The sequence below is a fragment of the Mus musculus genome, chromosome 5 (genome assembly GCF_000001635.26).
Source record: "Mus musculus strain C57BL/6J chromosome 5, GRCm38.p6 C57BL/6J".
NCBI lineage: Eukaryota > Metazoa > Chordata > Mammalia > Rodentia > Muridae > Mus > Mus musculus.
The window spans coordinates 3,639,321-3,652,703 of NC_000071.6; the positions used below are offsets into that span (position 1 = coordinate 3,639,321).

General features: G+C 43.4%; 1 protein-coding gene across 1 annotated transcript; it reads right to left on the reverse strand.

The window, feature by feature from the left end:
- Window positions 1-640: 640 nt before the first annotated feature.
- On the reverse strand, window positions 641-8,616 carry Gatad1 (GATA zinc finger domain containing 1). Its single transcript, NM_026033.2, has 5 exons — window positions 8,060-8,616; window positions 7,464-7,589; window positions 5,561-5,620; window positions 4,238-4,421; window positions 641-2,260 (listed from the first exon to the last, which is right to left on the reverse strand). Exons 1-5 carry the CDS (start codon window positions 8,297-8,299, stop codon window positions 2,070-2,072), a joined length of 801 nt encoding a protein of 266 aa, NP_080309.2. The 5' UTR covers window positions 8,300-8,616; the 3' UTR covers window positions 641-2,069.
- Between the last annotated feature and the right edge of the window lie 4,767 nt (window positions 8,617-13,383).

The window sequence follows — 13,383 nt, forward strand, 5'->3', positions numbered from 1 at the left end:
TCAACAAATAGTGCTGGCACAACTGGCGGTTATCATGTAGAAGAATGCGAATTGATCCATTCTTATCTCCTTGTACAAAGCTCAAGTCTAAGTGGATCAAAGACCTCCACATAAGACCAGAGACACTGAAATTAATAGAGGAGAAATTGGGAGAAAGCCTCAAAGATAGGGCACAGGGGAAAAATTCCTAAACAGAACATCAATGGCTTGTGCTGTAAGATCAAGAATTGACAAATGGGACCTCATAAAATTGCAAAGCTTCTGGAAGGCAAAAAACACTGTCAATAAGACAAAAAGGCCACCAACAAATTGGGAAAGGATCTTTACCTATCCTAAATCTGATAGGGAACTAATATGCAGTTTCTCTTTCTAAACTCTAAAAAAACTGTCCTCCAGCCTAAAACAGAAACCCGAGCAGCACAGCCTCCCACAGCACACGGGAAATATGCTGTGCCTTGAGGACAGCAAATCTCCCCTAAAGGTCAACCGGTTAATTTAAAGCCTGTGCCCCTCGGTAGCACTGTGTGACTCTTCACTGTACGATGAGCCATGTAACCAAAAGATGGATATTTCTATTTCATACCATCTTGGGGGAAGCATCCCATTTCCTTTTTAAGTATTTAAAAATCCAAAATAAACCCACTGTAGAAATATTTTTTAATCAAAAACTGGAATATTAGCATTTAGAAAATCATTTTCAATAGTATTTCCAATGAACTTTATTATACCTTATGTAAGCACGAAGGTGCTTTTTTCCAACTTTGGGACTAAAGAAAAAGGGTAAAAGAGTTTTGATGAAAATCATTAAGATCAAGTCAAATTCTCATAAATTCCTATAGTTAAAACGGTCTGTCTGGATAGATGAGGACAGAGGCAGCAAGTGGGTACCTGCCCACTCCCCCATCATACAACCAAAGCACACCATCCAAATTTCCAGCACATGGTCTGGGTTTGAGTTTTTTGACTATCAAAACTAATGACCTTTCAGTCCCTGCCTTAGCAATCGTCAGGCCACTCTCACAGAGGCTGCTGCCTCAGTAAGAGGAGGGGATGCTGCATGCAGATCAAAGATCTGGCTGAAGCAGCTGATGCTGACAGGCAAAGGCAGGTCTACAGAAGTGGCTGACCGCTCTGGTGTGAGATCAGTGTGAAGAGCCAGAGCTAACCCATCACCCAGCAGCTGCTTTCTACAGGACTAAAGCAGCCAAGGTCTGCTTCGAGAGAGAAGACTGTGGCTTTGTAAGACATACTGCTCACATTTTGGTTTAGTTCTTGATCAGAAATCTAAAACTTAAGCCTGGCATGGCGGCGCACACCTTTAGTCCCAGTACTTGGGAAGCAGAAGCAAGCAGATCTCTTGAGTTCAATGCCAGTCTGGTCTACAGAATGAGTAGGACAGCCAGGAGTACAGAGTGAGATTCTAGGTTAAAAAAAAAAAAAAAAAAAAAAACAGAAAAGAAAAGTAGAGAGAGACAGAGGCAGAGAGAAGAGAGAGAATAAAAGAGAGAAATCTAAAACTTAGTGTTTTACACCAATAAAAATGTAATTCATTTTATGAGTTCATAGAAATAAATTATAAAGAAAAATAGACACTACATGTTTATAATGATTTCCCTGGAATCTGCCACTTTGCCTGGGAAAATACATATTAAATTTATTATTTCACTTCAATTCATTCTTTTTTCACCCTGTGATTTTCTAAGCAACAGGCACTAAGCAGGTAATACAACTACTGGGTAGTAGGTAACATTTTTCTCAAGTCCTGTTTCCAGGTAAGAACTTCATGAAGAAGTTCTGGCGTTAACTACCTACATAACACACCTGTCACACAAGGCAGACGAGGCAGGGATCTCAAGGCCAAGCCAACCTGAACCTGGGCTATACATGAGACCCTATCTCAAGAACTTAGAGAAAAAGGTTTATAAAGAGAAATGAGTGTGGCATATCTTGTTATATTATAAATAGAAGGAAACTGGAAACCTGGCTTTATTTTGGGATGTGTGTGTTCTAGGGTTAAAACTGAGGCTTTATACCTGCGAAGTAAGTATGTCCCAGGTTTGGTTTTGTAACTACAAGTGGTTGGCAACTGTTTCCTTAATAGTTATCGCAGGAGTAGGTCCAACGTGAGTCCATATGTAGCCCTTCTCCGGTCGGGTGGGAACCGTGGGAAATGGTGAGGACCTTGACTTGAAATACTCAGAAGGCGCGTGGCAGACAAATTCCAGGTACTCCATCTTCCTTGGAAGATCTTCCTCTGGCCCTAAGGGGCAGCCAGGGAAATGTTAAGTACAGTTTTGAACACAGGTATCTTCTTTGTAAAATGTTAGCAATCTTAGACACTTCAGCAGCAGCACTCTTAGATGACCTAGCTGCTGTTACCTCGGAACATGCACTACTCTGAAATCACACTCCATTATTTACTCTACTTCAACTGATTAAGGCATTCAGCATCCTCCCACAGAGTGCTCAACTAAGAAAGGATCCTAAGATATTGAGTATTCGTGTCGTTTAGGAAGTGCCTGTACTGTTCTAAGAACTGTACATACACCCACACTTGGAGTCCTCACAACTTCCGCATGGGGCTCTATTTCTTCCAATAGCACATACAGGCACGCTGAGGAAAGACAGATTAAGGCCTGGTGAAGTTCCTTAATTAGCAGGCAAGTGGAGGGGCTATGAAACCAGTAGTCTGGTCCAGAGCTTGAGCTCCGGCTGGCACACCATCTAGTCAGGGAAGCATCCACACTGAGGACCATGAAACGGGAGAGGGGAGCCTAGAAATCATTCAGAGCATCATGGCCTCTGGTGTTCCAGACTTGTAGACACAAGACAGTCATCTGGTCATACAACAAGCTTGACAGTGAGTGAGAATAACATGGGATATTGGCTATCTTTAGGGTTATCACTAAGAAGAAATGCCACTTCCTTTTTGATGCAAAACAAACGCATGCCCAATTCAGAAAGAATGACAGTACAAAATAACTGAACTTTCAAAATGACACTAGGCCAGTCATTTTTACGAGTCTGTCAAGAACTAGTTGTACTCAGTCTTTTGAATGCCTTGAAATGAGTACAGTATGCCATTTCAACCATCAACAGTGAAATGAGTACAGTATGCCATTTCAACCATCAACAGTGATTTTTTTTAGACTAAGATATCGCGTATGCTGTGTAGAAGGATGTATACTGAGAAAGGTTTTTATAGAAATAATTATGAAAGTTCTTTTAGAAATTGTTTTTGAAAATTGAATAGGTCCCCTATATAACCTAGGTTCCTATGTGATTCTTGTCATACAGTTTAGGCTTGGGACACGCAAACATTTCTTACCCATATCATGTTAGTGGGCATACACTGTTCTAGCCCATAGTAACAAATGGCATTCAAATATCAACTATATAAAATGTCTATTTCCTACAATGCTTTTTGCTTTTTTTGTACATAATGATATTTATGTCTTTTTCTATTCTGGATTGAACTTTGTTCTAGCCTCACTTCACATACGGATGGTCTATATTTTATGTTATGTGCTGGGAAAGGGACCATTAGGCAGGTAATCATGGTCAAATAAAAGCAAAAGAGTGGGCTCCCTCAATTTCAGATAAAGAACTACAGGCAACTAAGAAACACTGAGAGGAAATTGGTCATGGTGTTTTCTGATCGCAACAGAACAGTAACTAAGAAGGCCCCTATCCCCAAGCTGGTTATCTATTACCAAGTGGTCAACCCTGAAATTGTATGCATAAAGTAACATTAAATGGACGCAGTAACTTGTATTTACATATTTAAGAATATACAGTAATATATACAATAATAAAACAATTAACAATAAAAGAAGTGGAACCATAAATTTGGAAAAGAATGGGGTAGGGTACACAAAGAGGATCACAGGAAGAAAAGGAGAAAATATAATTGCATTTTAATTGAAAAACATAGTGGACCCCTAAATGGTGAGACTGGTGTCCTTATAAGAGACAATGGAGTACTCTCTTTCAGTGTGCACACAGAGAAAAAAAGACCATGGGAGACACAGCAAAAACCCAGCCATCTGTAAGCCAGGAAGCAAGCCCTCACACATGGCCATCGTCACAGCACCCAGATCTGACTTCCGACCTTGAGAACAGTCTATTGCTCAAGCCCCCAGTCTCTGACACTTTGCTCTTTGACAGCTCACACAGACTGGCACATTCATTCATAATGCACTGAAGAATGAAGTAAATCTAAGATGCTGGGCTTCACCTATTATATATGATGCAGGATCAAACTGGTCTCTGGGACTGGCGAGGGTAGGAATGAGCCATGTCAGCGCGGCACTCTTCTCACAGTACTGGTCCTGAATAAAGCCCCTGATCTGAGCATAGTACGGCTTCCCATCTTGCTCATCAATCACAGAAACAACGTCACCAATTTGGTAATATACTCCCTGGGGGAAACAGGACAATCTTGTATTTAAAATAGTAACAGCCTACATTCATCAGCAAGCAAAATTTCAAAATAGTAAAAAAAAAAAAAGTCTGAATATCAATGTTGTTTGTTTCCCTTCTGAATGAAGAACAATTACATAATACCAATATATGACAATTTACAACTGGAGAAAAGATTTTTTTATATCATGAAAGTACTATCTCTACCTTTAAAAGAAAAGACTTCATTTTTAAGAATAGTTTTGAATTCACAATAAGATCATGGGAAGTAGACGGGATTTTCCTTAGTTCCTTTACCTGGCACATATACAGCATCCTCTCCTATCCGCGTCTCCCACTGTCAGAGTCAAACACTCACGGTGACTGCTGAACCTACACGCCACATCATGATGACTCAAGCATCATCAATTAACTGAGTAATCTTGGTGCTCTATAATCTGGGGGCTTGGGGCATGTACACCATGGATCCACGGTGATCAGATCACCCAGTAGGTCCACTGGCCTAAAAACCCTCTACACTGTCCCTACTTTGTGTTAACAGCCATTAAGCTGGAGAAAGTTAAATGACGTGTTGCTCAGGTCCACACAAGGAAGCAACTCTAAACTACACACCTACAGTAACTGCCTCAGTGGTCTCACTATATACCACCTTAGAAATAAAAATAAAAAAACCAGCATGTGCTTGGTGAGACTAGATTCTAAACACTGCCCTTTTCCAGTTGTTTATTCAAAGAGAATAGATATGGTAAGTTCAAAAGAAACATTGAAACCTTTTTCTATTATAGGCAGCATTCAGGATGTTACCACATTTCCCAGACTCCTTGACAACCGTCTCCTCCCCGGTCTTCTGCTTTACATCTTCTCAACAACAGAATGACATACTCATTCTTGTTCTATTTATATCAAATTAACTAAGCTGTCTGATTCCAGTACTGTTTCTCCCTATGCTTCTGATATCCATCCCAGGTCCTCCTCCCTGGATCCCGAGATGGAAAAATCTCACTTTTGAATATTCGTAATAGTTCATCTTTATGACATGTAAAACTTCCATAAATCGGCAGTGGTGGTGCATGCCTTTAATCCCAGATCTCTGAGTTCAAGGCCCAGCTGCCCTTTCGAAGTGACTCCAGAGGCTTACCTTGTAGAAGATTGACTCTGCAGTGACTATGGTAGAAACAGATTCAGGCGCTTTGATAGGCTACAAAAAAACAGACGCAAAAACATTTGAGTACCTATATAGTATGTATGGCCATTTTACCATCTACATGAGAACTATCTAATTTGAAAAGAACAAAATACTATTTGGTGACAGAAACTACACAACACACACACACACAGAATGTGAAGCAGGTGAATATTTCCACAATTTTTGCTACCAGTAACTTAAAAGCGCAGAAAAACAAAAGGTGAAGTTTCTGATTATGCTGCTAGGAGCTAACACAACACAAAGCTCTCTAGCACTCCAGTAGACATTAATAGTCCAAGTATAGAAATACAGTGGCTCTAAAAGACTGAGCATGGCCAGATGGAAATTATAAAAAATATACAGATAAATATAATTTTGTTGCAAGCCTGAACTCTTTAGGGTTCTTAGTAATTTGCCACATTGTACCACCATTAAAATCCCTTTTTAGAGCTGCAACACAAAGCTTATCACAACGTAAAAATGGCCTTTCCTGACTTTGTGCCATTCTCCCAAGAATGGATATGCAGAGAAATTGATAATGAAGTAACTGAATAGAACACAGTCTGAACTCGCCACGCAAGCCTAACAGCCTGAGTTGACACTGGGAACCAAGGCTCCTGAAATCTGTCCTCTGATCTGACCTCCACATAATGTACCCGGCATATGCACCAGCACTCTTATGTACACAATTAAAAACACATGTAAAAAGAAATTAAGAGGGAACAATTAGGCCTGGGAGAAGGCTCTGCATTTGAGAGCACTTGCTCTTTCGGAGGACCCAGGTTCAGCCCGCAGCATTCACTGGCAGCTTCTAATTGTCTGTAACTCCAATACCTAGGGAGCCAGTGCCTCTGCTAGCCTCTGAGGGTACCTGGTGCACACATGCAGCAAAACACTCAGACACAAGAAATACAAATAAATCTTTAAACAAGAGTCTACTATCTTTATGACACTTCTCCTGGGCCCGTTTTACAAATGAGTATGCCTACTTTAGAAAGGTGTTTACTGGCAAGTGAGGTATTTTTGTTCCAAAAGTAACAACCAAGCTGAGATAAACAAAAACATCTACAATATCCTTCACTGTCCCAAATGTACAAATAAAACAAAACAAAACAAAAAACCCTTACCACAGCAGGCATTAAACAATCTTCATACATCAGCTTTAGAAAAAGTTTTGCATTCATAATCACCAAACTCATCATGAACCAATAGATATTTTTTTCTGGGTCTATCATAACAAACAAGGTACTGATGAATTATGTTATTTGCCTCGTTCTTTAAAAGACATAAAAAAGTTTTGTTCTTTTTTTTTTTTTTTTTCCTTTCCTTCTGTTTTTCAAGACAGGGTTTCTCTGTGTAGCCATGGCTGTTCTAAAACTCATTTTGTAGATCAGGCTGGCTTCAAACTCAAGAGATCTGCCTGTACCTGCCTTCTGAGTACAGGAATTAAAGGTTAACACCATCACTGCCCAGCAACAAATTTTTCTTAATTAACTATGTATCAAGAGTCATAACTTCATTAAATTGTCAATGAACAAATTTAACCAATTTATAAAAAAAAAACCATAATTTCTCTTTGCATACAGATACACTGTGCTAAATTATAGAACATTCCTCTAGATTCATATTTTATATCTTTCAGATGAGAAAAATAAAAGCTGAAGAAAAAAAAACTGAGAAACTGCTTTTCTAATGTCAAAAACTGCCAATTTCTTCCAGGAGAGCTGTCTTTTGGGAAACCTTGCCTTCCCTCCAGAATACGGCCTAAGTGCACCTGAGAGGTACACCAGCCGTGGGAAGGCCCACCACACCCACAGTGTCCCATTAGGAAGCACAATGTCCACAACCATCTTACATTTTTTAACTTAAAAATATGTCTTCTCCCTTTTCCTTTCGTGGAAACTTTCTTTTCAGCAGCTGGAGCCGATTTGTATTTGGTATTTCTGAGCCGGGCCGACCTTCTGTGAATTTCTTGCTTACTCTGTTACACAATTTAGAGAAAAGGAAATTAAAACTGCAGAAGAAAAGCCAATACAATAACCTCACAAAGATCAGAGGATAATACACTTTGTTAAAAGAAATTAAAAACAAAAAACTTAAAAGACCGAGGGCTGAGATGTTAAACTCTGTAGGGCCTCCCAAGAGATGGCGCTGCTTTCAAGCGGGAAGAGGACAGAAGTGGGGGGAGGACAAGGCAGGAACTATTTATTATTCGTTTGCTGAACTGATCTATTTTACGCCCCCCCCCAAGTTTCCTGCATATCTCAGAACAGAATTCTAATGCTGACATTTTTAGCGACCTACTAATTTATTAACGTGACAAGGACTTGATGGGCAAGAGGTCCTCGACCTACAAGCAAATGGCCTCGTCCGGCTGCCCCGGTGCGTCCCGCACCGCCCGGTCTACGGCAGGAAGCCCTTCTCCCGAGGAGGGAGAGGCCGAGGGCTCACCTGCTTGCCGCCGCCGCCCCCGTTGCTCTGCGAAGGACCGGCCGAGGTGGTGGCGAAGGTGGTGGTGCCGAAGCCACCGCCGCCGCCGCCACCGCCCCCGGTCCCGCCCGCCACTCCCGCGCCGCCGCCGCCCCGGCCCGTGCAGTGATGGCAGAGGATCTCGCCCTGTGGACTCTTCTTCCACATGGAGGACGACGTAGTCTTGCACATGCTGCAGGTGGGCTTCAGGCCCAGCGGCATGCTGGCCGGCTCGGGCGGCCCCCGCGGGCGCAGCGACACGGGAATGGCGGCCGTCTGCACGGGCCGCCCAGGGGTCGGCCGGCCACCTCGGCGACTGGAAGAGCAAGGTCGGAGGTGCTGGGCCGCCCGCGCCGGGACCCAGCGGCCACCGCTGACCCCTGGAGGCGGGAAGCGGGCTCCCGCAGCCCGGGACCCAGCCCTGGAGCTGGGCCGCCCGCGGGGCACGCAGGCCCGATACTCGGCGCGGCCTCCCGGGAAAGCCAGCTCCGCCCTAGGGGACGCTATCCGGGGCGGCCGCCGCCGCCGCCGGGGTCCCCAGGGCGACCACGACCCTGCCTCCGCCCACCGGGGCTTCCGGCGATGGGCGGAGCTCCCGGGGCGGGGCGGGGCGGGGCCGAGTGAACCAGTGTGCCTGACCTAGGCTTTGGGGCTCCGGAAACCCCGCCTACTGGCCGGAAGTGGCCCTGCCAGACTTACCATTGCCTGTCACTCTTCTGAGTTTACAACTGGCTGGGGGGGGGGGGGGCTGGGGGGGGGGAATGGATGTAAAATTTCCCGTTAAAAGTGAATTTCAAATGACTAGTGAGAGTGGCCCATGTAATAGTAGTTATATGATACTCATACTTATCCTGTGTTTTCATTTGATAAATGTAGCCTTATTGATCAAGACCCTTTTAAAAGTCTTAATTAATTAATTTGACTTTGGAGGCTAGGGAGGTGACCTGATGGTAAAGTTCTTCTGGCACAAGCTTATGGCCTGAGTTTGACCCCCAGTACTCACGTAAAAAGCTAGGTGTGTTAGGGCTGGAAAGACAGCTAAGACTAGATCCAGTATTAGCACCTACACTGTGAAACTTAATTTAACATTCTTGCTTGGCATACTACTTAACATTAGAATAAAGTGCTCTCGAGCCCCCTCCCCCCCAAAAAAAGAATTGAGGGTCTAAGAAATTCATATAATAAGAACATTCAGACAGAAAACAGCAGAAACACCAGTGTGGACTGGATGAGATTAATTTATTAGTCAATGATTTATTTTACCTGGGTCAATGTAACAGTGCTGTGCACTGAATACTGAACGTGAGGGGTTTATGAGTTAGTTGGGTTAGAAATGAGCAATGTGCAGAAGAATTCCTATCAATTATTTCTCATGAGTTATACTATAATTAAAACGTTACAGTTTTGTATTACACAGTTGGGTTCAGAGCTGGGATATTTGTATCTTATATGGCTTCACATCACTTATTTGCATAAAGAACAAGCAATACATTATACCTTCCTAACGTTTAAAATAAAGTATATTAGCATAAAGGCTCCCAAAGAAGATTCCTGGAGACTGCATTGAACACTGCTTTAACTAGGGGTGATTGCTGGAAGAATTTATCGTTTTCTGTGAACTTTGGTTCGAGGAACTGGACACATTTCAACCTGGATTTAAATCACTGCAAAACTAGTAGTTCTCTGGGAGGACCATTAGCAAAGCAGATACAATACACTTTCACCTGGAAAGGAGATGTGTATTATTTGAGAGAATTAAGCCTGAACATTGGCTATGTTCGTTGAAGTCTAAAGCTCCCAGGGAAACTAGCCCAAGGAATGAAGGAATTCCTAAGTACTGGTTACAGGTAAATAAATATTTCTTTAATTGAACAACTGTATGCTCAGTGGAGTTTTATCTATATGTGGCATGTGTATACATGATCATATGTGCCTGTATATGTGTCTAAGGACACATGCGCGTGTGTGTGCAGATAAGCACATGTGTGGAGGCTAGAGGTTGGACATTAGGGGTCTCCCTCAATCACTTTCTACCTTTTTTTTTTTTAAACAGTTTTTTTCCTGAACTTGCAGCTTACCAATTAACCTAGACTGGTTTAACCAGCAAGCCCCAGAAACCCCCCGTCCAAGTTCCCCAGGTCCTAACGTCCATGTGTGACCTTTTACATAGATGCTGGGAACTCAGACCCCCAAGCACATTACAGACTCAACTATCTCCCTGGCCACGTTTTAACTTCTTTGAAACAGGATCTTACTCCATCCCATGCTGCTCTGACACACACTATGTAGTCCAGACTGCAAGCCAGCAGCGATTCCATCCTCAGCCTCCTAATTGTGGAGACTGCAGGTGGGAGCCACCTCATCTAACACAACTGTGTCATTTAAAAAGTGAAGTTATGGCTTGTGTTTTCTCAGAAACAAGTGATAAGATGTGGATATCTACATGATTTGGAGACACAGGGTTGATGCTGAGCATCCAGTACAGAATTTTAGAAAGTCCTTGGAGGGTCTGGTGAGATGGCTCAGTGGTTAAGAGCACTGACTGCTTTTCTGGAGGTCATGAGTTCAAATCCCAGCAACCACATGGTGGCTCACAACCATCTGTAATGAGAAACCAGTAAAAAAAAAAAAAAAAAACATGGGCCTTGCTCCTTGCTCCTAGACCTGGCTGGAGCAAGAGGGAGAAGGGAAGGGGGAGGGGGATAAGTTGTTTTATCGACTATAAGAGAGAGGGGGGAGAGGGAAGAGAGAGAGGGGGAGAGGGAGAGCCAGTCTGTCTTAGTCAGGGTTTCTATTCCTGCACAAACATCATGACCAAGAAGCAAGTTGGGGAGGAAAGGGTTTATTCGGCTTACACTTCCATACTGCTGTTCATCACCAAAGGAAGTCAGGACTGGAACTCAAGCAGGTCAGAAAGCAGGAGCTGATGCAGAAGCCATGGAGGGATGTTCTTTATTGCCTTGCTTCTCCTGGCTTGCTCAGCCTGCTCTCTTATAAAACCCAAGACTACCAGCCCAGAAATGGTCCCACCCACAAGGGGCCCTCCCCCTTGATCACTAATTGAGGAAATGCCTTACAGTTGGATCTCATGGAGGCATTTCCTCAACTGAAGTTCCTTTCTCTGTAATAACTCCAGCTGTGTCAAGTTGACACAAAACTAGCCAGTACACAGTCCCTGGAATAAATGTGCACAGTGGTTCTAACAGCAGATAAAAGAACGATGTCCCTGGGTAGTGGTGGCGCACGCCTTTAATCCCAGCACTTGGGAGGCAGAGGCAGGTGGATTTCTGAGTTCAAGGCCAGCCTGGCCTACAGAGTGAGTTCTAGGATGGCCAGGGCTACACAGTGAAACACTGTCTCGAAAAAACAAACAAAATAACCAACCAAACAAAAAAACCCAACAGAATGAAGCTCTGTAGAGGGCCCAGACTCTGTGACCTGCCAGTAGATTGCCCAGTGTCTCAGCTGGAGGTTGGGTTTTTATTTCTATGGTTTATATCCCGTTACTCACACCTGACTTCATAGACAGTATGTCTCTTTCTTTTTCCTTTTAATTTATTCTTCTCTCATACAGTACATCTGATCCTCAGCCTCCCTCCTTCACTCCTTCCAGTTCCCTGTCCCCAACCTCTGCCCCAGATCCATTGCTCTTCCGGTTCCCTAAGCAAAAGAGCAGACCTCCCCTTGATACCAATTGAACCTGGAATAACGAGTTACAATGGGACAAGCACAGACCCTCCGATCAAGGCAGAGGATTGTGAAAATGTCCTGGGGAAGCTGGAGGTGGAGAGCAGGCGTGGGTCTCTGGCAGTCTAGGGGAGTGGGGCTGAGAAGATAGAACTGGAAGGCACTAAACCCTGACTAAGACACCCTCGGATCCACAGTAAGTTGGGCATATTGGTGCAGGTTTGTAATAACAATGCAGAGGGTGGTGGTGATGGGTGGATCACCGGGGCTCACTGACCATCCAGCCTAGCCCATCAGCCTAAACCAGATTCCGGAGAAAGACCCTGCCTTACAAAATAAGGGGCCAGCTCCCGAGGAATTAAAACAGGTTGGCTTCTCATTTCCAAATGTGAATGTATGTAGGTGAGTGTACGATGATGAACATAGGCACACACATGCATGCTTGTGCATGTGTACCCACAACACAAATGTGCATCACACACATAGAAACATGCACACACATACCTTCACATGAGCACATGTACATCAAAGAAAGAAAGGTGAAAGTATCACATGGAAAACACATTTTTCACCCTCAAACCCTCTGCCATTAGGGCGCAAGGTGCATTGTGGACAACACTTCATTCAGGAGTTGGCAGTTGTACCTCCTTTCTGAGCCCAGTTCCTCTACAGTGAGGATGCTGTTATCCAGCTCAATACTTGCTCGATCATTGCTGTGCTTGGCACACAGGGGCTCTAACTCAACCACGAGCTTCCCCATGCAGCAGCACCTCTCTTGCAGAGACCTGAGAGCAGTGGTTCTCAACCTGTAGGTATCCGCCCCTTCGGAGGTTGAGTGACCCTTTCACAGGGGTCATCTAAGACTTCCAGAAAACACAGCTATTTACATGATAATTCATAACAGTAGCAAAGTTACAGCAATGGAGTACCAACAAAAATAATTTTATGTTTGGGGGTCACCATGACATGAGGAACTGCATTAAAGGGTCTCAGCATTAGCAAGGTTGAGAATCACTGCCTAAGAGTATAGCAACATTTGCCTCTAGGACAGATAGGAATTACTAGGCAAAGATGTCAGGGATCAAATCAAGAGGTGAGGGAGGACAGCTTGTGAAGACTCTTATCTAGTCCCCTCCTCCCCTGAGGGATGCTTCAGGAAGACAATGAGGCTGGGGGAAGGGGGTGGGGTGGGGCAGGCATGGCTCCACAAGGAATCAGGAGGAGATATCTCAGACACATGTCTTAATTTGTGCTGCTGTAACAAATTACCAGAGATGGGGTATTTATAAGAAACAGACATTTTCCCCACAGTTCTGATTGCTGAATCCCATTCACTAGGATTTTACCCTCCTTTCTAAGTCTTACTTTTTTTCTTTAAATATATTTTAATTCGAATATAATTACTTCACATCTCCCTTACGCTTCTTCCTTCCAACACCTCCCATATACCTCCTTCCTCCCTCTCAGATTAATGGCCTCTTTTTTATTATTATTGTATATATATGTGTGTGTGTGTGTGTGTGTGTGTATATATATATATATATATATATCAACACCATTGTGCATACATATATTCACAAACATATAAATTCAACTTACTGAGTCTGTTTCTGTTGTTT

Coding starts and splice junctions, on each gene's coding strand:
- Gatad1 (NM_026033.2), bottom strand. CDS start 8,299: ATGCCGCTGGGCCTGAAGCCCACCTGCAGCATGTGCAAGACTACGTCG. Junction 7,590..8,059: donor GGGGCGGCGGCGGCAAGCAG/GTGAGCCCTCGG, acceptor ATTGTGTAACAG/AGTAAGCAAGAAATTCACAG. Junction 4,422..5,560: donor CAGAGTCAATCTTCTACAAG/GTAAGCCTCTGG, acceptor TGTTTCCCCCAG/GGAGTATATTACCAAATTGG.